We start from the raw sequence: 21,386 nt of genomic DNA on the forward strand, positions 1-21,386 counted from the left end.
ATTTCTGAAAGACCACGTATACAAATATTCTTCTGAAGGAACCTGCTGTAGTCTTAATCTTTAAATACATATTTTAAAAATATCAGTTTTGAGACTTGTGTGTTGGATATGTTGTTTTTTTTTTTCTCAGTGCTGTCACATTCACTTTCTCTCAGGGCTGGTATACCCCAAAAGCACACTAGGATGATCAGGCGGGGCGAGTTGCCTCTCCTGGAAGGAAACCCACAAAAGCATATCCTTCCTCAGCCTTTATTTCAGTACTTGCTCAGTACCAAGTGAGTTGTGGGAGAGAGTAGCCCAAGGAAGGCTGGCATGAGAACAAGTCCTTGTGATTAGCCATGAACTGCAGACCATGTAGGTTTGTTTCCCCTGGAAGAGTATCTACTCTGTAATACATTGCATGGTTTCTTTATTGGGATTTTTCAGCTGACTGAGCATCACAGAATCATAGAATCATTAACGTTGGAAAAGACCTTTAAGATCATCAAGTCCAACCATCAGCCCAACACCACCATGTCCACTAAACTATATCCCGAAGTGCCACGTCTACATATTTTTTGAACACTTCCAGTGATGGTGACTCCACCATTTCCCTGGGCAGCCCGTTACAGTGCTTGACCACCCTTTCAGTAAAGAAATCTTTCCTAATATCCAATCTAAACCTCCCCTGACACAACTTGAGGCCTTTCCTCTTGTCCTATCGCTGGTTACTTGGGAGAAAAGCCCAACACCCACCTCACCACAACCCCCTTTCAGGTAGTTGTAGAGAGCGATGAGGGCTCCCCTCAGCCTCCTCTTCTCCAGACTAAACAACCCCAGTTCCCTCAGCTGCTCCTCGTCAGACTTGTGCTCCAGCCCCCTCACCAGCTCCATTGCCCTTCTCTGGACACACTCCAGCACCTCAATGTTCTTCTTGCACTGAGGGGCCCAAAACTGAACACAGCATTCAAGGTGCGGCCTCACCAGTGCTGAGTACAGGGGCACGATCCCTGCCCTGCTCCTGCTGGCCACACTATTTCTGATACAGGCCAGGATGCTGCTGGCCTTCTTGGCCACCTGGGCACACTGCCGGCTCATGTTCAGCTGGCTGTCAACCAGCACCCCCAGGTCCCTTTCCGCTGGGCAGCCCTCCAGTCACTCTTCCCCCACAATAGATGGTGTTAGGCTTTTCTGGATGTGGAGGTCCCTAATGAGGCTGAAACTTGGCTTGCCCATTCACTTAATGCACAGAAGCAATCCCAAAATAGGGGTGCTGGTTCTGAATACACCAACTGTTTGAATAGACCTAAAACCAAGCACTTCCTGGCTTGGAAGAGGAGTGTCCAGACATGGAGCTACTGAGAAGCAAGTCTGTGTGCCCATGAGTGCTGAAATGGCTTTTTATTTTCAGTAACTTCCCTTGCCCGGTTGTCTTCCAAGTTGTGCAGAAGACTTTGGTCTCCTCACAAGCACCTATGAAAAAGCCTGTCCTCCTCCTGGGCCCTATAGAAGGGCCTGGCCTCCTTACAGCCCCTGATAACCAGCTGTGCCGACTTCTCAGAGCAGTGCTGTCTGCACAGCTCCTGCCATCCCTGCCCCGCGTGCCTCACAGGGAGAGACAGACAACAAATGCCTTAATAAGATAACTGCTTTAATATCAGAAGCAGAAAAAGAAGAGGAATACAGACAGCGAGTAAATCTTGTGTCCCTTCAGATGCTGGGCATTCCACCTTTGGGCAGAGTCTGACAGAGCTCTCTTTTGGTCCTTTGAGCCAATATATAAATTACTTAGAAGAAAACATCTCTTTTCCTAAATTATATTCACACAGGAACTTCTTGCTGCACTTCCAGATACAGGCGAGGCTGGGCAGGTGCCGTAAGGGCTGGTACCAGACAGGAGCTGCCCACAGACCCCATTACCATGAGCCCTGAGCCTGCTGTGGGGCTCACTGGCTCCCCAACATGCAATGGGCTCCCGGTCAGGATCAATGCATCCTGCCCTGACCCATGTATAGTTTACCTTTCCCACAGATATTATAAATTACAGATTACGTTAATAACATTTGGGCTTCTCAAGCCCTAAGTACAAGGTCCAATAGAGTGGACACTGCCTGTCCGAGATCATGAACTCCTTGACTATGATGTCTTCTGCAGGGTGGGCCTGAGCTCTGTGGGGGCTTGTCTGTCTGGAAGAAATCACTTCTGCTCCCAGTGGGGCTTGGACTCGGCTCCAGCCATGGCTCCCTGGGGCTCCAGGGAGGGATCAGAAGGGGCATTGGCAGACCCCAGGCTGAACCAGCAGCCCCACTGTGGCTGGAGGTACCACAGGCGCTGCAGGACAGGCTGCCCGGCTCCAACGGCTCTTCCAGGTCCTGCCATGACGCAGGTGAAAAGAGACCTCACACTCCCCATCCTCAATAGTAGGGGCTTGGCTTTTCACCCCACATTCCCTCTAGCAGCAGCCTGGCCTCCCCCCAGGCCCTCACAGGGGAGCCTGGCCTCCTCTCAAGCCCCTACGGAAGCGACGCACCGCGACTCGGTGTGTCCCTCTGTCCCTCCCGTACGTGCCTCCCTGCTGATTGGATGAAAGCGCCGGGGTGGGCGGGCCCGCCCCTTCCGGCCCGGGCCGGCAGGCCAGCGCTGCAGCGGGAGGGGCGCGGAGCAGCGCGGGGCCATGGCCGAGGCCGTGAGGGCCCCCCGCAAGGTCCGCGTCAAGAGCAGGCCTAAGGTACGGGGCGCCGGGGGGTGGCGGCGGCGGCGCTGAGGAGAGCCTCACGGTATCGTTCCGCCGTCCCGGGGCGGGGCTCGGCCCCGCGGCGGCTCTGTCACCGCCGCCTCCCGTTTGTGGCGGCTCCGGGCGGCGGTCGCAGCAGTGAGGCGGGTTTAATGCAAGCGGGAGGTGTGTGTGAGGGTGTTACTACCCGCTGTGGGGCTTTGGTCAAGGGGTTTGGCTCGTATTTGGGGTTACTCCTTGTTTGTTTGTTTGTTTGTTTTTATAGAGCAGCGGAAGGGGTGTCTGCCCCGGGCGGGGTTTGTATCCATGTTTGTTCGTCCTCTTCTGCTGAAAGCAGTTAGGCGGGGGGTGGGATGTTTTTCTAAAAAGGCTTCTGAATGCGTGCACTTTTCTGAAGCGATCTAAGAAGACAGAGTAATTGGCAGCCAGGTGAAGGGTGTGATAGTGCCTGTGCTGTAAAAGGGTGTCAGCAAGCTTTTTATTGTTATAGCATATGGCCTCCTCAAATAGCTCTGCACAGTGAGACAGCTGGAGTTGCATCTGCAGTGAAGCAGCAGAGCTTATTGGCATTTAGTGGTGTTTTAGTATAGTCTGGGATGACAGTCTTGCTCCATCTTGTACGTATGGGTTTGGCTTTGAAATGCTGAAAACATGAGGCCGTGTGTAGCAGATAATGGTGTTTCTTTTCTGTTAGTTGGTGCTACAGTTGTTAAATTTATCGCTTTTCCTAGGTTTTAATCTTCTTGTGAATTTGTTTCATGTTCATGATGTTAGTACCGAGAGCTTTCTGAAGGCTTTGCATTCCCTGCAGCTGTGCTACATGGAATTTTGGTAGTTTGTGGACGTGATCTGAACTGAACTATCTTGCCTCAGAGTTGAGTCAAAATGGAAATGTTTCCCTTAATTGCTTAACCTCTACATGTTGTAAACTGCACCACATAGAGCAAAGGCATTGAAGTCATGGCTGTCAAAGCCCTCTGAAAATAAATTAATGGATTGATTGACCACTGTTTTGTAAAACAAAAACCTAGGTTAGATCCAAGTATCAACTGTGGCTGTGGTTTCTGAACTCAAGGCAAGTAAAGATTGGAGGGAAGAGCAACCCCAGAGGAGTGTGTCATTGTTTTTGTTTTGGTTCAGCCCCATGGCATGAGCAAGGCAGTTAACTCTAAAGACTGCTGCTTAAGAGAATCAGTTCCCTGCAGGAAGGCAGTGAGTCACGGATGACGCTGGTAGTTCATTAATGACATGTGTACGGTGACTCCAGTGGCCACTGTCTTTGGCCATCCCTTCCAGGTATAATTCACTGTGGAACAATTCACTGGTGATGTCACCTGTGCGAATCCAGAATCCTTCAGTGTTACACATGACCCATTCCTGATATTTTTGTTGCTATTATTATGCTCAGCTCTGTTAATATGCGGGGTGTTTGAGGCCCCAGTATGGAGCCCAGTCACATTAAGGACTTTTCCATTCCCGTGCTTCAGAAGCAGCCATAATCCTTTGAAAATCTGAAATTCTTGTGAGCTGGGAGACAGGCTGGCTCCGCTGTGGAGCTGCCAAGTAGTGGAACAGAGCCCAGGGCGTTCTGAAAATAGTAGCCCAAAAGTTAAGCTTGTCCAGCACCAGCAACACCAGACTGATTCAAACACAGTGAGGTGGCAAAACCAGTGAACCTGGAACTGGTGAAGATGAGGCTGTATGTCTGTGTGCATCTCAGTGGGTAGCTCTACGTTACTCCAGAGATGTTTCTTGAAAAATTATAGGTGTCCTTCACTGACAGGCTAGGAGAGGAGGGTGGTTAGACACGGGACAAGGCTAACGAGCAGGCATCATCTTTGACTCAAAGGCTAAACTTCAGAAGAGAGAGCAACAGGTTTTGCTTTCATGTTAATTCAGAACCTGATTTCTTTCATCCTTTCTCAGATAAAATAGTTTCTTTTAAAGTTTATGAAGTGCCTTTCAGTTCTCACTTTCCAAGGCAAAAAATGCCGCAATCGTTAACAGGGATTTAATCTAACAGTAGTGTTTGCGAGAAATACAGGGTGCCACTCAAAGATAAAGGGAGTTTCTTCTGTATGAGGACTGCAGGAGGGAACTTTGAGGTTGTAGAGGGGAAAAGACCAGCATGTGTTCGTAAAGTATGTGGACACTGTTAAAAATGCAATATAGTGATACAGTATCCTGTGGAAATTACTGACTTTGAGTTAATTGTCAGGAGATGTTTATTATAACTATAATTCCTAGTTTAAAGAATTGTGCTGATCTATTTTTAACCTCTCACCTGTAGCTTTAGCTAGCCTTGGAGTGTGCCAGAACTGGAGTGTGATCAGAAGTGTTTGCAGCTTTTAATATACTGGAAAGCACAGTCTGAAAGCAAAGCCAGTGTATTGCCATTTTATAAAGAAGCTGTGAGCACTGCAATAAAATGAGGCTTAAGAATAAAAGCTATCACCTTTATTTGAGCTGTTTTCATAAGTCATGTCAGATGTTTAGTGAAAGTATGATACTGTCAGCAAGTTTCCAAAACTATCATCTTTTCCCCAGTCATGGAGGAGCATTGAGAGCTTTTCCTAACTTCAGCTGTGTTCTTTGTTATGCTATCTGGGCCATCTAAAACTGGAGCGCTGTAACCTAATTCTTCTCGGTTTCACTTCTTACAAACAGGTAGGTATACACAAACAATTTACAACTTGGCAAAAGGCTTTGCCAATTTTTTGTTTTACAAATTGGCAAATGATTTACAAGTTGACAAAATCTTTATTGATTTTCTTTGCAACATTATTTCCCTTGCTGCGCTTTGGAAAAGAGGCTAATCTACACCTTAGACTAGGTTTATGGGAACTGTTTACTTCCAGACTGATAATTTAAAAGTGGATAATCTTAAGGTCACTACTTAGTTTTTTGACGTCTCTAGTATGTAATCCCTATTGAAAAGAGGTATTTCAGTATTTGTACAGATTTTGTGATTGTTTTAGAATGTAATTAGGGAATGCATTCCAGACTTTCATTGTTCTGAAAGTACTTTTTTGAAAATGACTTTCTATTCATTAAAATATTAAAAAAAAATTTCAGTAAAACTTAAGGCGAGTCTTGACATAACTGTTTGCAATTTGGGAAGATCCAGGGACTCTTTTTAGAGTTCAGGATCTTGTTATTTTGATTATTTTATATGTTAATGAAACACTCTGTCCTGGGATGTTTATAGCTTTTAATGTAGAAATGTTGAAGGGCTGTTCAAGAAGTGACCAAGGAAAGAGGTGCTGATAGACAGTCTTCAAAGGGCAACTAAAGAACAATGATCTGTTTGGTGCATTTGTTATACCTTCAATATTATGAAAATTAATGTGTTGAGGGACTTTCAGAGCTGTGATGTTGACAAATACTGGTTTTGGTGGTGGTGGGATTTGGGATGCAAGGGGGAGAGATTCACTTGGTAGTGACATGTTAATTTTTTTTTTCCTAGGAAAAAAAGAAAAAAAGTAATGAGGAGTCCCAGATACAAGAGTCTGATGAGGTCTTCCTCCCTCCTGTGGCAGAAGTATCTTCTCAAGACAGTAAAGAGCAAGTGGAATATCCTGGAGAATTTACAGAAATTCAGCTCAATGATGAAGTAGAGGATGGAAGAACTATAAACGATGTGTGCCACGTCCCCCAGAGTAATTTAACTTCAGCAAGTGGAGGGTCTTTGACAGTGACTCTGGATCCTCCCACAGATGCAGAAGAGTTCAAAGCTGATCCTTCCCATGAAGAATGTGGGGGGGATATTGAGAAGAGTGGAAAAAGCAAGTCGGACAAACCTCGCAGCCCTGTGGAGGTGGTTGCTAGTGGATCAGGAAACTGTGATTTATCGAGTAGTACCTTTCATTCCAGCGCTGCTGGCTCTCAGACAGCAGTGGGCTTTGTACAGGACAAAGGAACTGAAAATGTACCAGATATTAAAAATCCTCTTGTCCGTTCTTCAGAGAAACTTCCTCTTTGTATCTCACAGCTCTCGGAGAAATCCAAAACGCGTATTCAGCGTTTGGGATTGAAACCAGTTTATCCAGACTTGTCAGCTGAATTGTCCTATGAAAGACCAACCGTAATAACAGTTAAACCACTGTTGCACAATGAAAGGCTGTATCCAGAGCTCCCAACTGAACCAGAACTGGTGCCATTTACCAGAGAACAGCTGAAAATTTTTGAGCCGTGTTCGTGGTTGGAGAATGTTGACTCCTATGCGGAGGAATTTGAAAGTGTTGCTCATCAGGACAGGCACGAATTTTATGAACTACTCCTGAACTACATGCGCTGCAGGAAGCAGCTGTTGCTGGCTGAGGCAGAGCTGCAGGCTATGACAACAGACTGCCAAAATGTTAAGGGGAGATTATGGACTTTTAAAGAAGAACAGAAAACTGTGCAGGTGCTGTTGCAAGCTACTTTTGAATCCAAATTGTTTGGATGTGATTCCAGATGTTAATTTTACTTGCTGTCAGGTGTATCATATTTAAGCTATTTTGTTTTAAAAGAGGTGATTGCCTTTGCTTTCTGTCTCCCCACTGACCCCCAGTACTTCAGAGTATCATCCTCCTGTTAAGATTTAAGACAGTTTGTTGTTTGATTTTTTTTAAACTCTGGCGAGAGTAGGGTAGCAGGATCTTTTTTGGGGTCAGACTCATGTCTGTAGTCAGTCAGAATGAGCTGTGTACAGCCAGTTCTGCCTGTAGTGCTGGGTGTAGTTTACATCACAGTACTCCAAGTACTTCAGAATGACCGTAGCAGTGATGTCCCATCTGGCTTGCTGCCTCTAGTGACAGTTCTCACTGACGTCATTCCTGACTGTCCCGCTGTCAGAGGCGGTAGCTGCAGAGGAGCGTGAGTCATGCTTGTGGGTGACCCTGTTGCTCAAAGCCTAGGGTGTGTGAGATCCCTCCACTTTCAGTAACTGTAGGTTGCTCTGTAAGTGATGCTGTGGTTTTAGCTACTTCCAGGGTGGTCATGGTATTCTGCAGCCTTTCTGTCTGCAAACCAGAGGGGTTTGGGGAGCTCTTTGGTGCACACATCAGAAAAATTTTCCCCAAAACTCATTCTGTGTAGCTCGTTTTTGGAGCTCAACGTTACAGTGGGAGCAAATAAAATTGTTCTGGCACTCTGGTGCTGTTTATAGCCGACACGTCATCAAAATTGTCCAAAGGTGCTAAGTACCTATGTATATGGTGGCTCTTACTGTTATTGTGAGTGCAGTGCTGCTTCTGCGCAGTTCCTCAGAGTTGAGATGTTGAGAGACATCCACTGAACAGATTTGAGTTTCTCCTTTTTACTAGGGAGTAACACTGAACCTCACTGGACTCTCAGATTTGTGTTGATTGCTTTCAATGTTGAAAGCAATTTTGGCTTCACTCTTACATCCCCACTAAGCATCATACAGTTGGCTAAGCTTGCTGCTTGCTTTATTCCATCCTGATTCACTATGTATTTATTGTATGTCCAGAACAATTGTTATCTTTAGACCAATTCAAAATTCCCATTCTACTAACTTAGGAAACGCAGGGATACTTTCAAGCTAAGCTTCCAAAGTGCTGGCTCTGAAGCCTGTTTCCTGGTTACATAGAGGAATAATGGGAATGTTATGTATTATGGTTTTCTTGTGCTGAAGAATTAGAGATAGGACAGGGGAAGACAGGCCTCAGCTTTTAATTCCAGTTTGGGAAAAAGTTATAGTAAGTTAATTTCTGAAAATTTTAAATGTACAGTAAGGAATTGCTATAAATATTCAGTTCTGGGAACTGAGAAAAATATTTATCTTGTTTCAGTATATGTTTTAGCTTTAAAACAGCAGCTGCAAATATTTACGGAAATCTATAAACGGAGATGCAGTTGCGCTCACTGAGTAAAGACACCTGATTTTGTTCACATCTGTAAGTGACACAGACAAGTCACTTGTCTATTTCTAAATATGAGTTATCGAGGGCTTATAGAGTAATTTTGTCAGAAGTCAGCGATGTGAATCTTTGGTAGCCAGCAGCTCTAAAAAGTGTGTAGGAAAAATCATAGAACCTTTGGGTTGGAAGGGACCTTTAAAGGCCATCTAGTGCAACCCCCCTGCTGTGAGCAGGGACATCTGCAACCAGAGCAGGTTGCTCAGAGCCCCGTCCAGCCTGACCTAGGATGTTTCCAGGGGATGGGGCATCGATCACCTCTCTGGGCAACCTGGGCCAGGGTTTCACCACCCTCAACGTAAAAAATTTCTTTCTTCTATCTAGTCTGAATCTGCCCTCTCTTAGTTTAAAACAATCATCCCTTGTCCTGTTGCAACAGGCCCTGCTAAAAAGCCTGTCCCCATCTTTCTCCTCAGCCCCTCTCAGCCCTGGCAGCTGCAGGAAGGTCTCCCCGGAGCCTTCTCTGCTCCAGGCTGAGCCCCCCCAGCTCTCCCAGCCTGTCCTCCCAGCAGAGGGGTTCCAGCCCTCGGAGCGTTGCTGGGGCCTCCTCTGGCCCTGCTCCAGCAGGTCCATGTCTCTCCTGTGCCGAGGGCTCCAGAGCTGGACGCAGCCCTGCAGGGAGGTCTCCCCAGAGCGGGGCAGAGGGGCAGAATCCCCCCCCTCGCCCTGCTGGCCACACGGCTTTGGGGGCAGCCCAGGACACGGTTGGCTTCTGGGCTGGGAGCGCACATTGCCGGCTCGTGTCCAGCTTTTCATCCCCCAGGACCCCCAAGTCCCTCTCGGCAGGGCTGCTCTCCATCCCTTCACCCCCAGCCTGTGCTGATACCGGGGGTTGCCCCGACCCAGGGGCAGGACCCTGCACGTGGCCTTGTTGAACCTCATGAGGTTCACACAGACCCATGCCTTTAGCTTGTCCAGGTCCCTCTGGATGGCATCCCATCCCTCAGGCATGTCAGCAGCACCACTCGGCTTGGTGTCATCTGTGAATGTGCTGAGGATGCACTCGGTCCCACTGTCTGTGTCATGGATGAAGATATTAAAGAGTACTGGTCCCAGTACAGACCCCTGAGCACTCGTCACCGTTCTCCATTTGGACATTGAGCCATTGACCACTACCCTCTGGGTGCGACCATCCAAGCAATTCCTCATCCACCCAACAGACCACCCATCAAATCTATCTCTTGCCAATTTAGAGAGAAGGCTGTTGTCGGGGACCATGTCAAAAGCCTTGCAGAAGTCCAGATAGATGACATCTGGCTCTTCCCTTGTCCACTGATGTGGCCACTCCATCACAGAAGGCCATTAGGTTGGTCAGGCAGGACTTGCCCTTGGTGAAGCCATGCTGGCTGTCTCAAATCACCTCCCTGCCCTCCATGTGCCTCAGCATAGCTTCTAGGAGGATCTGCTCCATGATCCTCCCAGGCACAGAGGTGAGGCTGACAGGTTTGTCATGTTTGTCTTTTCCACCTGTGAAGCAGCACCTTTTATGCAAAGTTTGAAATCTGTTGAGAGGAGGGTTATGTCAAGGCTAATTTCTGTAAGCACACTTAACCCAGCAAATGACAAAGCCACTTAAATAAAATAATTGCTTTCTTTTCAGGGTGTCTGTGCAGATCAGTGCAAAGTGACAGGTCATCATCGCTACCAGACAGTGGAGCTGAATGAAAGTGTATTGTGGGAACTGAAAAAGCTGTTTGAAGCCAAAGCAGAGCACGTGCATCAGACGCTGGTGCTGCACTCGTACACCTCGGTGTTGTCCCGGTTGCAAGTGGAATCATATGTCTACAGGTTGCTCAGCAGCTCGTCCCTGCTGAGATCAGTGGCTCTTCAGCAGCAAGAACAAGGTGTGTTGCTGGTTTAGACCACTCCCCATGCTGTTTAGAGTGCCCAGCACCTTGTTCACCTGCAGTTTTGGAGTCTTGGGGTGGAATTTGTATTCTGGAGTGTTTCTGCTCTGATCCTAAAATCTGTAGATCTTATGTAGGGATCAGTGATACTTTTTTTCTCACAGGAAAAACTCCAGTTCTCTTAACTTATTCACCTGGAGAGTGGAAGCTGAATGCAGGCAGGAGTGCTGCCTTCTGTCTAAGCTACATACTGCCACTGGTTACTGTAGAGGAACACCAGGTGGGATGGGATACCTGGACCCCAATCTTTTGTTGTCAAAGGCAATGTTTAATATAGTCTCTTTTCCAAATTGGTTATGCACAATTCTAAAACCAGCTGGATATTTTTCCTGCTTCCTCTTGGAAGGCTATTTGAAATCTCGCAGCTCTAATACTTAGAAAACTTTTTGGTTTTTATCCTAGGTGTATTCTTTATTTGGATTTGTGCCAATATAACCTTTTAGCTAAAGCATTCCTCCCCCTCCCACCCTGGCTATTTATCCTTTCTAGTTCTCCTCCCTTTGCCTCCCACCTCCTGGATAGTTTATATGCATAGTAAATGGTGGTTCTTATGAAGTTTATGTTGAGGAAAGGCTTTTTATGAGAGTAACCATAGTATAGTCTCTTGTAATTAATGTTCAGTGCTTAATTATAAGTTTAAATCAAGTACTCTAAAGTTCTTTTCTGTCAGATATAGCAAGCAGCTGTGTTGAAATATCTTGGTATCTATAGATAAAGAGCAAGTTTTCTATATAGCCCCAAAACCACTACTTATGCTACTGCTCTGAGAGCTGCTTGTCAAAGCTCCTTAATTCTGTTTTCAATTTACAGTTTCAAAACAGTCAGAAAATCTTTCTTCAGACTTGAGCCACTTGAAGGAATGTATCAGCGTCCTTTTCAGTTTCACTCGCAGAGTTATCGAAGACCCTCAGTTTCAGAGTGACCTTCTTATGTGGCTGCAGAGACTGGTGAGGGAGTAAGCATGGATATAATTGTTTGATCCAACGCATGGGATGAATTCGGGAGTCATTTCTGAAAGTGTTACTGTGTCTCTCACTGTCCCACGTGCAGTGATTTTTTGGGGGTTTGCTCTACTTGAGGATCAGAATCTGTTAGTGAATCTTTAGAATGAATTCCCTTGTCTGATGAAGTTGATGGAGGTCAGCAGCATTAATGAGGACTGGCACCTGAGCAGCTGACACTTCTCAAAGTGGACTTAATACTTAACATTCATTATGCTTTTACTTATTTTGAAATGAAAACTATTCAGACTTGTCATTTTTGAGAAACTTTTATTCTTGCTGATTTATAAATAAATTAGTTTTTAATGCAATTGCAAAGTAATTTTTCTACACCAAAGAAAACAGTTTGTGGCTTATAAGCCAAGCAAGCAGACTTTTAAATACTGTTCTCCTGTAACTTGCTCTGAAAATTGACGTTTGTTAGAAAGCATGGAAAAAGAAATGAAAAAATAGTTACTCTAGTTAGCAAGATTATAAAGGAGTGAGCCTTGAAATTGTTTACAAGATTTTAATACACTTCCCTTTAGGTGTCTGTGTTGCAAAGAATTGGCTGTCCAGGTGACCATCTCTTTCTCTTCAACCACATCCTTCGGTGTCCAGCTGGCATCAGCGAATGGGCTTGTCCATTCATTCAGGTGTGAATGTTTAATACTTTATTGTCAGAAAGTTGGAGTGGGAGTGGAGTGAATAGGAGCAGAGAATGTCTTTTGCCTAGTCAATCCCTCATGACCGACATCATGTTTCCATGTGTGTGGAATCATGGTAACAGTGAGGGATTTGTCAAGGGATGTATTTACCCATGTTAGCCCAACCATGAGCAGGTGAACAGGGAAACACACTTTTCATTCTTGACTAGAGGGACTCCATGAAAGGGAGTTAAGGACTTGTGGTGTACCTCAGAAGGCCTCATGCAGCAGCAGGTCTTGGGAGTGATCTCCAAGAAATTTAAAGAATATTTAGGCTTGAAGCAGCAACTGTATATGAGACAAGGCGAGATTGGAGGCAGCTCTGTGGTATATAAGGGATGAGGAAGAACAGATTTTCCTATCTTGCACATTGAAATGCGACTGGTTTCTCTGAGAAGTTTATTAGGTAATTTCAAGGGCAAGGGTTCATTTTTCCACTACCAGAAGGATGTTGTGCTGGAGCGTGTCCAGAGAAGGGCAACGAAGCTGGTGACGGGTCTGGTGCACAAATCTGATGGAGAGTGGCTGAGGGAACTGGGGTTGTTCGGTCTGGGGAAGAGGAGGCTGAGGGGAGACCTTATCGCTCCCTACAACTACCTGAAAGGGGGTTGTGGCAAGGTGGGTGTTGGTCTCTTCCCCCCAGTAACTGGTGATAGGACGAGAGGAAATGGCCTCAAGTTATGCCAGGGGAGGTTTAGATTGGATATTAGAAAAAATTTCTTTATGGAGAGAGTGGTCAAGCATTGGAACAGGCTGCCCAGGGAGGTGGTGGAGTCACCATCACTGGAAGTGTTCAAAAAATGTGTTGATGTGGCACTTCAGGACATGGTTTAGTGGGCATGGTGGTGTTGGGCTGACGGTTGGGCTTCATGATTTTAAAGGTCTTTTCCAACCTTAATGATTCTGTGATTCTGTATAGATCAGAGGGAGTGCAGATATCCAAAGGCACCAGGGTGTTCTTGCAAAGAACATTTTTGTTCCTCCAAGAGGGGAAGATGTGGGAAATCTAGCCATATGAAAAATATTGCAGTTACACTAACACGACAAAGGCAAGCAATGAAATAAAAGGATAGAATACAATCATAGAATCATTTAGGTTGGAAAAGACCCTTAAGATCATTGAGTCCAACTGTTAACCTAACATGGTAGGATCCTAAATCCTCCTGTGCTCAACGTTCTAATTCCCCCTGGTGCCCAGAAGTACACATGAAACAAAGAGAAAAGTTGTCTTTTTTGTAGAGCTTTGATATTTTTTTTTTTTTTTAAAACTCCTTTAATTTCTAGGAGTACTTCTTTTGGACAACTCCCAATATTTTGCCCCAGCAATACTTCCTCCAGGGTGTGGGCACTGTCTTTCATGGATACTTTTTAGTCTGAACAAAAAGCTAGTGAAAAATGTGAAACTCAGAATTTGCATTTCTCTGATAAAACTGATTTGCCCTTTGTTTTAGTTATTTAGATTTACTTAGATTTTTGCTTTTCATTTCAGATCAAAGTCTTGGATAACCCATCAGGTGTTTTTCATTTCATGCAGTCTCTTGCCCTGCTTATGTCTCCTGTCAAGTAAGTATGAATATGATTTTATAAATACATTCTTATTGTTTAAGAGTAGAAAACGTGACACACTACTTGTAAAACTCTGAAAGTTAATTGCAGGCAAAGTCATAAAACCAGGCACAAATAAGAGATTCACAGTTTAATTCAAACTCTTTTTACCCACTCATCTTAAAATACAGCTTTGGCAGTACGTTCTCCAGCTGTGTGCAGTACGATGCAGCTTGCTTTCAGCTGTCAAATAGCTTGTGAAGACTGACATACCTCGCATGTTTTGTTACTGTGACTTCTGAAATAGAGTTCTTGCCTTGCACAATGGCCTGTTCGTTACACTGTCTCTGCAACAGAGGCCCCTGCGTGAAGGTTTTGCTAAGTTGGTGTATACACTGGTTGGGCTTCTTAATTTATTTTTCATCTTTTTTTTTTTTTTTTTTCCAATCTAGAAAGAATACATGGTGTTTGGAGAAGCTAGTTAATGAAATCAGTCATTAGTGAAAACTTGTATGTGCTTCAGTTAAGAAATTTTGCCCTGCCCAAATTTTAATGTCAAAGAATCAAAACTGCTGGTGTTTAGGGTTGTGATCGTGATCCTTATAGCCTGACCCTGAGTTAAGTCAGAGCCCTGTTTATTGGAGGCTATTGTTTTAAAGGGCTTTGTTTTCACATTTTCTGTGGAAACAAGTGTATCCTGAGGGCATGTGTGTTGCCAGTGTATTTTGATGCTTTGTTTTGATGTGTGTTGAGCAAGGGCTAAGTTAAGGTGTCTGCAGTGATGGTCTCAACTGTTGATACAAGATGTCTGTTACAGCTGCTGCATGTCAGAAACAAGTTTGAATTCTGGATTTGTTTTGTGAAATCAGTATCTTAAAACATGTATTTCATTTCTAATAAGTTCATATTATCAGAGTATAAGTTCAAGGAGATAAGGAGCGTGATACTATGCTGGAGTTTTGTGGCACTGTGTGCAGAGTTCTGCTGGTACGTTTCAAGTTAGAAGGAAGTTGGATGTTACGATTTTAACTTTTTATATCTATAACCTTTCTGCACGTTCGTTTAACTTGCTGGTATGCCTGAACAACTAAGCATTTATATGGTATAAAGTCTGAAAACTGGTATCCCAGACTTAAGGTGGTCTAATACATGGAACTGGAGCTGACTTGATTCAAGGCAACTCTTTCCTGGAAGGTTTTTAGTTGTGGTAGCTCAGCGTATGTAAGACCAGTCTTACTAATGTTGATGTGGTGTCCAGCTAATGCAGATATGAACGTTGTATAGTGGAGCTGGCCTGCACTCATCCTGTTTGTTGTTGGCTCACCAGGTGATAGCCTTAAATGCTTGTTGTAGAGTACCTCTTCTGAAATAATATATCCTTCTTTTAATCTTTTTTTTCCTTTTTAAAAGGAGTTTTTGTACACATGGGCAAGAATAGTGTTACTTCTTGCCTATTTAAATGTGCTTGCTATATAGGGCTGATAGCCATTTACATTGTTCAGAATATTGCTTGGAAGATTATTTACTGAACACAGCAGGTTTGTGCAAGTCTTGAAGGTTGTCAAGTCATCAAAGATCTTTTCCAACCTAAATGAGTCTATAAGATCATCAAGTCCAACAATTAATCTAACACTGCCAAGTCCACAATTAAACCATGTCTCTAAGTGCCATGGCTACAGTTCTTTCAAGTACCACCAGGGGTGGTGACTCAATCACTTCCCTGCACAGCCGGTTCCAATGCCTTCGCAATCCTTTCAGTGAAGAAATTGTTCCTAACATCCAGTCTAAACCTCCCCTGGTGCAACTTGAGGCTGTTTCCTCTTGTCCAGTAGGACAAGCTTGTTACTTGGGAGAAGAGACTTGACACCCACCTCACTACGACCCCCTTTCAGGTAGTTGTAGAGCGTGATAAGGTCTTCAGCCTCCTTTTCTACAGGCTAAACAACGCCAGTTCCCTCAGCAGCAACTCATAGGAGGGTCTCCTCTAGACCTTTCACCAGCTGTGTCGCCTTTCTTTGGACATGCTCCAAGACCTCAATGTCCTTCTGGTAGTGAACACAGTATTTGAGGTGCGGCCTCACCAGTGCCGAGGACAGGAGCACAATCACTGCCCTACTCCTGCTGGACACACTATTTCTGATACAGGCCAGGATGCTGTTGGCCTTCTTGGCCACCTGGGCACACTGCCGGCTCATGTCCAGGCGGCTGTCAACCAGCACCCCCAGGTCCTTTTCTGCCAGGCAGCTTTCTGACATATATTTGTTAATTTCTTGTTCTTGATATCTGTTTTTTTTAATATCTTCTCTTAACTAAAAGATGACTTAATTCAGAATTTTTAATTTTCTCTCTTTTTGTAAACTTGATTTTTTACTTTAAATCAGAAATCGGCTGGACTTCATGTGCCATATGAAGCCAAATGAAAGGAAAAGTTCCTCTTCATCTGGGAAAGAATCTGGAAACTGGACCCTGGTAGATGAAGGAGGAGAAGAGGTACAGCAAATAACTTTTTTTTTTCTTTTTTCCTTTTTATGCTTTTGCTCAAGCTTGTTGTATTGATTTTTGTGAAATTGAGGAAGAAAAGCTGACTACTTCAGTTAAAAAGCATCAGTCAAAACATAGATCTATTTTACTCTGCTTGTATGTCTGGGATACAGCTGTAGATAGTGGAGCTTCTGGGAATGTGTATTAATAGATAGAATTTAAAGATTTGAGCTATGGCATGCAAAAGGAGCATGGAAGTAGACATATGGTTGAATAGGTGCTTCCCTTTGGAAGCTGGTTTGGACTGACATAGCGTTGCCTCTAGTTCTATTTCCTTGCTGATGAGGGCTTTTATGTAGAAATAGCCACAGAAAAAGAATTTAGAAGCTTGTGTGTGTATGGGAAGGAGAGTTGATTTGTGTTTTGTTTTCCTCTTACAAGCAAACTGTTATTAGTACAATAGTGAAGCCCTTTTACCACGCCTTTTATTGTAAAGCTACTAAAAGCGACTGTATTTGTCTATAGGATGAGGATCCTGAGACAAGCTGGATTCTGCTTTTGGAAGATGACTTGATTGCCCTGTTGTCACAGTTTCCATTTCATGAACTCTTTCAGCAGTTCCTTGGGTTTAAGTCTGGAGGTAAATCAGCTGCTAAAGAGTTATTCTTCATTTTGCTCACGTTAATTGTATTAATGACTAAAACTGCCAAGAATGCTACTGCATTATGAGAGTCTCTGAGTGAAGTAATAATGAACCTCTGCAACAACTCACAGACTAGATGAGATGGAAGTGTATGCCATGTGTATGGAATAATTTAAAAACTTACCAGCAGTACTAGCATGCAAAATGTTGGAGTCCTTTCCCTTAGTTTTGATCTGCTCTGAGGTTGTACTCAGAACTTATTTTTCCCTTTTGCCTCTTATGATAATGCTATAGTGATTTCTTTTTTTAGTTCCCCCTATAATTATTTATTCATTCTTTATTTTGCTAAATCTCTGGATAAGTACATGAAGATAATTGCTTGTTAGAGGTCTTGTAACCTGCATAGTTTTTTTGTACTTTCATACTTAACAGGTATTTATTGTTGATTTCATAAACAAAACATAAATTTCCATTCACTATATAGCCAGCAAGCAATGAGCCATTTGACAGCTATATGGTGAACTGTTGCTTTGAGTGCTTGTTAAGTGACTTAAAAAAATTCAGATTCACACTTTTTTTGAGACTTATTTTTCTGTCTCGGTCATAGGTGCTTATTTTCCTGAAAAAACAACTCCCCAGGAGATGATGAAGATTTTTGCTTTTGCAAACTCCTTAGTGGAACTTCTGTCTGCAGGGTTAGAAACATTTAACAGAGCACGCTACCGACAGTTTGTGAAGCGAATTGGTCAGCTGATCAAGTAAGAGACTATTTTCTCTGTGATTTGATTACGTTTTTTTTATACAGTCTGGTTTAAAGTTGAGAGTTGAAAAAAAAAAACACCCACCCAAAAAAAACAAAACCTAGAAAACAAAAACAAAACCCACCTAAAACAAAAAAACAAAACAACCACCAAACAAGCAAAAAAACCCAAACCCCACTAACAAAAACAAACAAAACCCCCAAACAGCTCTTGAGTAGATTTTGCTCTGAGACTTGGTCAGTTTAGGGTTAGCCAGTCTGGGAATCTGAAATCCCAGAGTCCTTGATTCTAAAGCTGCCTGTAAAGTGGGGAATTGCAGAATCTAAATGCTGTGGGTACAAAGGAGCGGAGTGAGCTGTGGAACACCAGGCTGACATCCATCAGGGATGTGCTTAGGCTTGTCTTGGAAAGTCACTGAAATCCAACAAGCAGTTTCTCGAATCACCCCTATTTATAACTGGTGTTACTTCTTTCTTTCTGTTGTTATCCAAAATTGTGTTAGGGCTTTTAATTTGCTCCCTGAAAATCATCATATTATTGCAGTAAGCAAATGTACTTGAAACCTAAAAGTTGCTCTTTATTTTTAAATCTCTAGCAATCACTTTATATGGCTTCTATGAGTGTGTTTTCAAGGGGGGGATACAGTTAAATCAGAAACAAAATACATGTTTTTCTTTGTGTTAGTAGAGCAGTAACTTTCTCGATATAATTATTCCTGGCTGAGCTTTGGCATATACTGCTGTTTCATCATGTAGTATTATCTTAAGGCTCCAAAGTTCATACACAAACTCATTTGGTATAACAGAATATTATGCATTGTTTGTTTGCAAAACCAAGGAAGGATAACACAGGAATTTAGACTCACCCTGTCTGAAGAGGGGAGGGAAATGCTATTTATATGGAAATCTCTGGAAACCAGAGGACAAAAGGTTGAACGTGTCTCTTGCAACTTCACTCTGATCTAGTTGCACTTGTCTGTGTTTTCATATGGTGATGACATACTTAATGATCCTGCTTCGACTTGTTTGTTCTGCTGTGTAGGATGACACTTTGTCATGTGAGTGACCACTGGTCCCAATACGTTAGCAGCAATACACAATATGGATCAGTAGGGCATCCCTACTCTGTGGAAAAATTGCAACTGGAGTTTGATGAGCTGTTTTTTAGAGCTGTTCTACATGTTCTGAAGGCAAAAAGGTAGGCTGTCCCATGTGATTGATACTGGCTTCATCTTGGAGGAGTTAGATATTTGAAACTGGGATTTGCAGTAGCTTCAAACACATAATGGTTTAAACAAGACTGCAATATGCAGGATTTTTCAGCATATTGATAGTATTAAGATGGGGAGGAATTACGCCTTGAATTCTAGCATATGACAGAAGCTCTGAGGACTTTTCAATTCAGGATGAGGTTGATTCAGAATTTGAGATGCTAAGACACATCCCCACATTCCTGTTACAGGGCAGAGATGTGGGTGTATGTCTGCTTTTCAAATGTTAGGATTTATCAGGGTGAAACTGTTTCTGTCTGCCTTTTCAAATCCAACAGGTTGGGAGTCTGGTTGTTCATGTCTGAGATGCCTTACGGAACCTTATCCAGCAACATGCTTTGGAGGCTCTTTTTTGTCATGCACTGTGCAGAGAGTGAGCACCTGGAAAAACTCTGCTCTACTTTGCAACCTGCTGACTGCAAACAAAGACTCAAAGGTAGAATTCCTACACTCGGAACCAATTCTAATCAATTTGGCTACTGCTGCATCAGCTACGGTTTTAATTCTTTGCATGTTCCATTGTTAAATACGCCCTCAGCAGCATGACTGGTCCAGAGGCCTTAGAAGTGACTTGGGCAGTTCGTGGTCTTCCAGTACTTGTTTACCCAAACTGTCATTTTAACAGGAATTGTTGGATCTACTGTTATTTTAGTTTTCTCTCTGTCAGTGACTGCTTACTGGCTGCTTCAGAGAGCTCCAAGAGTGCCATGCAATAGGTACATCTTGTGTATTCTCATATCAGGTCCCATCTTGACCTTTGATAGTATTTGGAGAGTGAGATTTAACTCCTAAAATACAGAATTTTGTATCATGTAGAGTTGGTGGTGGGTTTTTTTTTGTTTGTGTTTTTTTTTGTGAGCTGTTGATAGCTCTATAAATACTCTGGTCGTCCTTTTTTTTCCCTTGAACTTGCTAGTTTTGGCTTCAGTAACTTTCATTGTGGGTGATCTCCTTATCTTCCACAACCACAGGTGTTTCCCTTATCTTAAGCCTTCTTTTGATGCTTTTCTTGTCCTATATGCCACCTTTTCTTTCTATTTCCTCTTGACTTCTGTCCTGTGTTGATCTCCACAGTGATTTCAGTGGCTTCAGCTACACAGCAGAGTTATTTAGAAGCCAGCTGGAATGCTATTTTCCCTTTGCTGCTGCCTTCATGGAAAATATTTCTGAACTTGATTGACAGGGAGACAGGTAAACAAAGCAGTAACTCACTACTTCACAGCCTCTTTGCTGTCTTCAGGGAGAGCAAATCTCACACTCAGTCAGTTTTACTTTTCAGCTAGCTGGTAGCCCAGCTAGCTGCCACCACATCAACCGAGTCTTTTGATGGAGGAGTAAAAGAAAATGGTGATCTTGAGAGGTTACTGAGCATATTGACTCTGTGCAAGTTCAGCTAATGTTTAAGGCAATTTATGCAGAACGGGGGAGGGATATCAAGACTGTAGCTGTGTATACTCTATGAAGTCTCATCTGTTTTGGCTGGCAAGTGCTAATCAGTAACAGTTACACTGTTTCAGCAGGACTGTGTTTTATTTATGTTTTTGCAAGAAATTTTTACTGCATCTCAAACAAAGACAATGTAATATGATATGGTGGGTTGCAGCTCTGACAGTAACAAACACTAAATTTTATTTTTGTTTTGTTCAAGGTTTGTTTTGCTTTTAGCTAACTTCTCTGTTTTAAAGTCCCTGATATGCTGATGCAGGATATTTTTATCCTCTTCATTCTTCTCGATGGTTTTGTCAGCACAGTACTATTTTTCACAAATGTCTAGACAGGGAATATCAACAGTTCTTTCAGTGAAATCCATCTAATCATCTGAAATGGCTTCTTTTGACTGACACAGACTAAAATAATGCTGACTTAATTTCCTGTAATTTATACCCTAGAAGACCATGGCATTAACATTCTCTTGGGAAAGAACCTTTTTTTATTGATTTCCTGTCCCAAATTAAGTTTGTGACATGTTAAGTGGTGAATCTACAGGTGGCAGCAAGCCTTGGTAATTGATGGAAGCTTTAGGCTTGAACGTATAGAGGTGGGAGCATAGTCACTTTTAAGGGATAGGTAGAAATAACACGATAAAATGGAGTGCAGTGATGGAGCTGCACTTACTAGGATGACCTCTGGACTATGAGAGCTACCAGATAAAAAATAAACCCCTGAGGAAATATGGGAAGTCTGGTTACCTCATGTATTCTTGAGTGGAATTGTGCTTGTCATTGACTATGTGTGTTCCACAGTAATGACCTAGTAGTTTCTTCTTGATGTTGGATACATGTGTGAGTACAAACATGTGTTCTCTGTAAGCCTTATAAATATAGGATTAACAGTTTTGTCTTTGCTTCCATTGCGGTTGGCAATAAGAACCTGCACAACAGCATTTCTGGTTACAGTTTCTTTACTGCCATTACCAAGATTTGAGGAGCCACTAATTTTTAGGGTCTTTCTGAACTTG

At 43.3% G+C, this 21,386-nt stretch overlaps 1 protein-coding gene across 1 annotated transcript in view; it reads left to right on the forward strand.

Annotated features, from left to right (window-relative positions):
• Nucleotides 1-2,632: 2,632 nt before the first annotated feature.
• Nucleotides 2,633-21,386, forward strand: part of LOC309415228 (ectopic P granules protein 5 homolog) — a gene marked incomplete at its 3' end in the record, with an annotated part of 60,275 nt that continues 41,521 nt past the window's right edge. The window contains exons 1-11 of the mRNA XM_082012679.1: nt 2,633-2,707; nt 6,180-7,118; nt 10,235-10,478; nt 11,352-11,488; nt 12,070-12,177; nt 13,718-13,791; nt 16,155-16,263; nt 16,780-16,894; nt 17,505-17,655; nt 18,700-18,855; nt 19,207-19,364. Coding sequence (XP_081868805.1) covers nt 2,654-2,707; nt 6,180-7,118; nt 10,235-10,478; nt 11,352-11,488; nt 12,070-12,177; nt 13,718-13,791; nt 16,155-16,263; nt 16,780-16,894; nt 17,505-17,655; nt 18,700-18,855; nt 19,207-19,364 — 2,245 coding nt within the window. The 5' untranslated portion in view covers nt 2,633-2,653. The remainder of the gene's footprint in view (nt 2,708-6,179; nt 7,119-10,234; nt 10,479-11,351; nt 11,489-12,069; nt 12,178-13,717; nt 13,792-16,154; nt 16,264-16,779; nt 16,895-17,504; nt 17,656-18,699; nt 18,856-19,206; nt 19,365-21,386) is intronic.

This window comes from Phaethon aethereus, assembly GCF_964289735.1.
Source record: "Phaethon aethereus genome assembly, chromosome: W".
NCBI lineage: Eukaryota > Metazoa > Chordata > Aves > Phaethontiformes > Phaethontidae > Phaethon > Phaethon aethereus.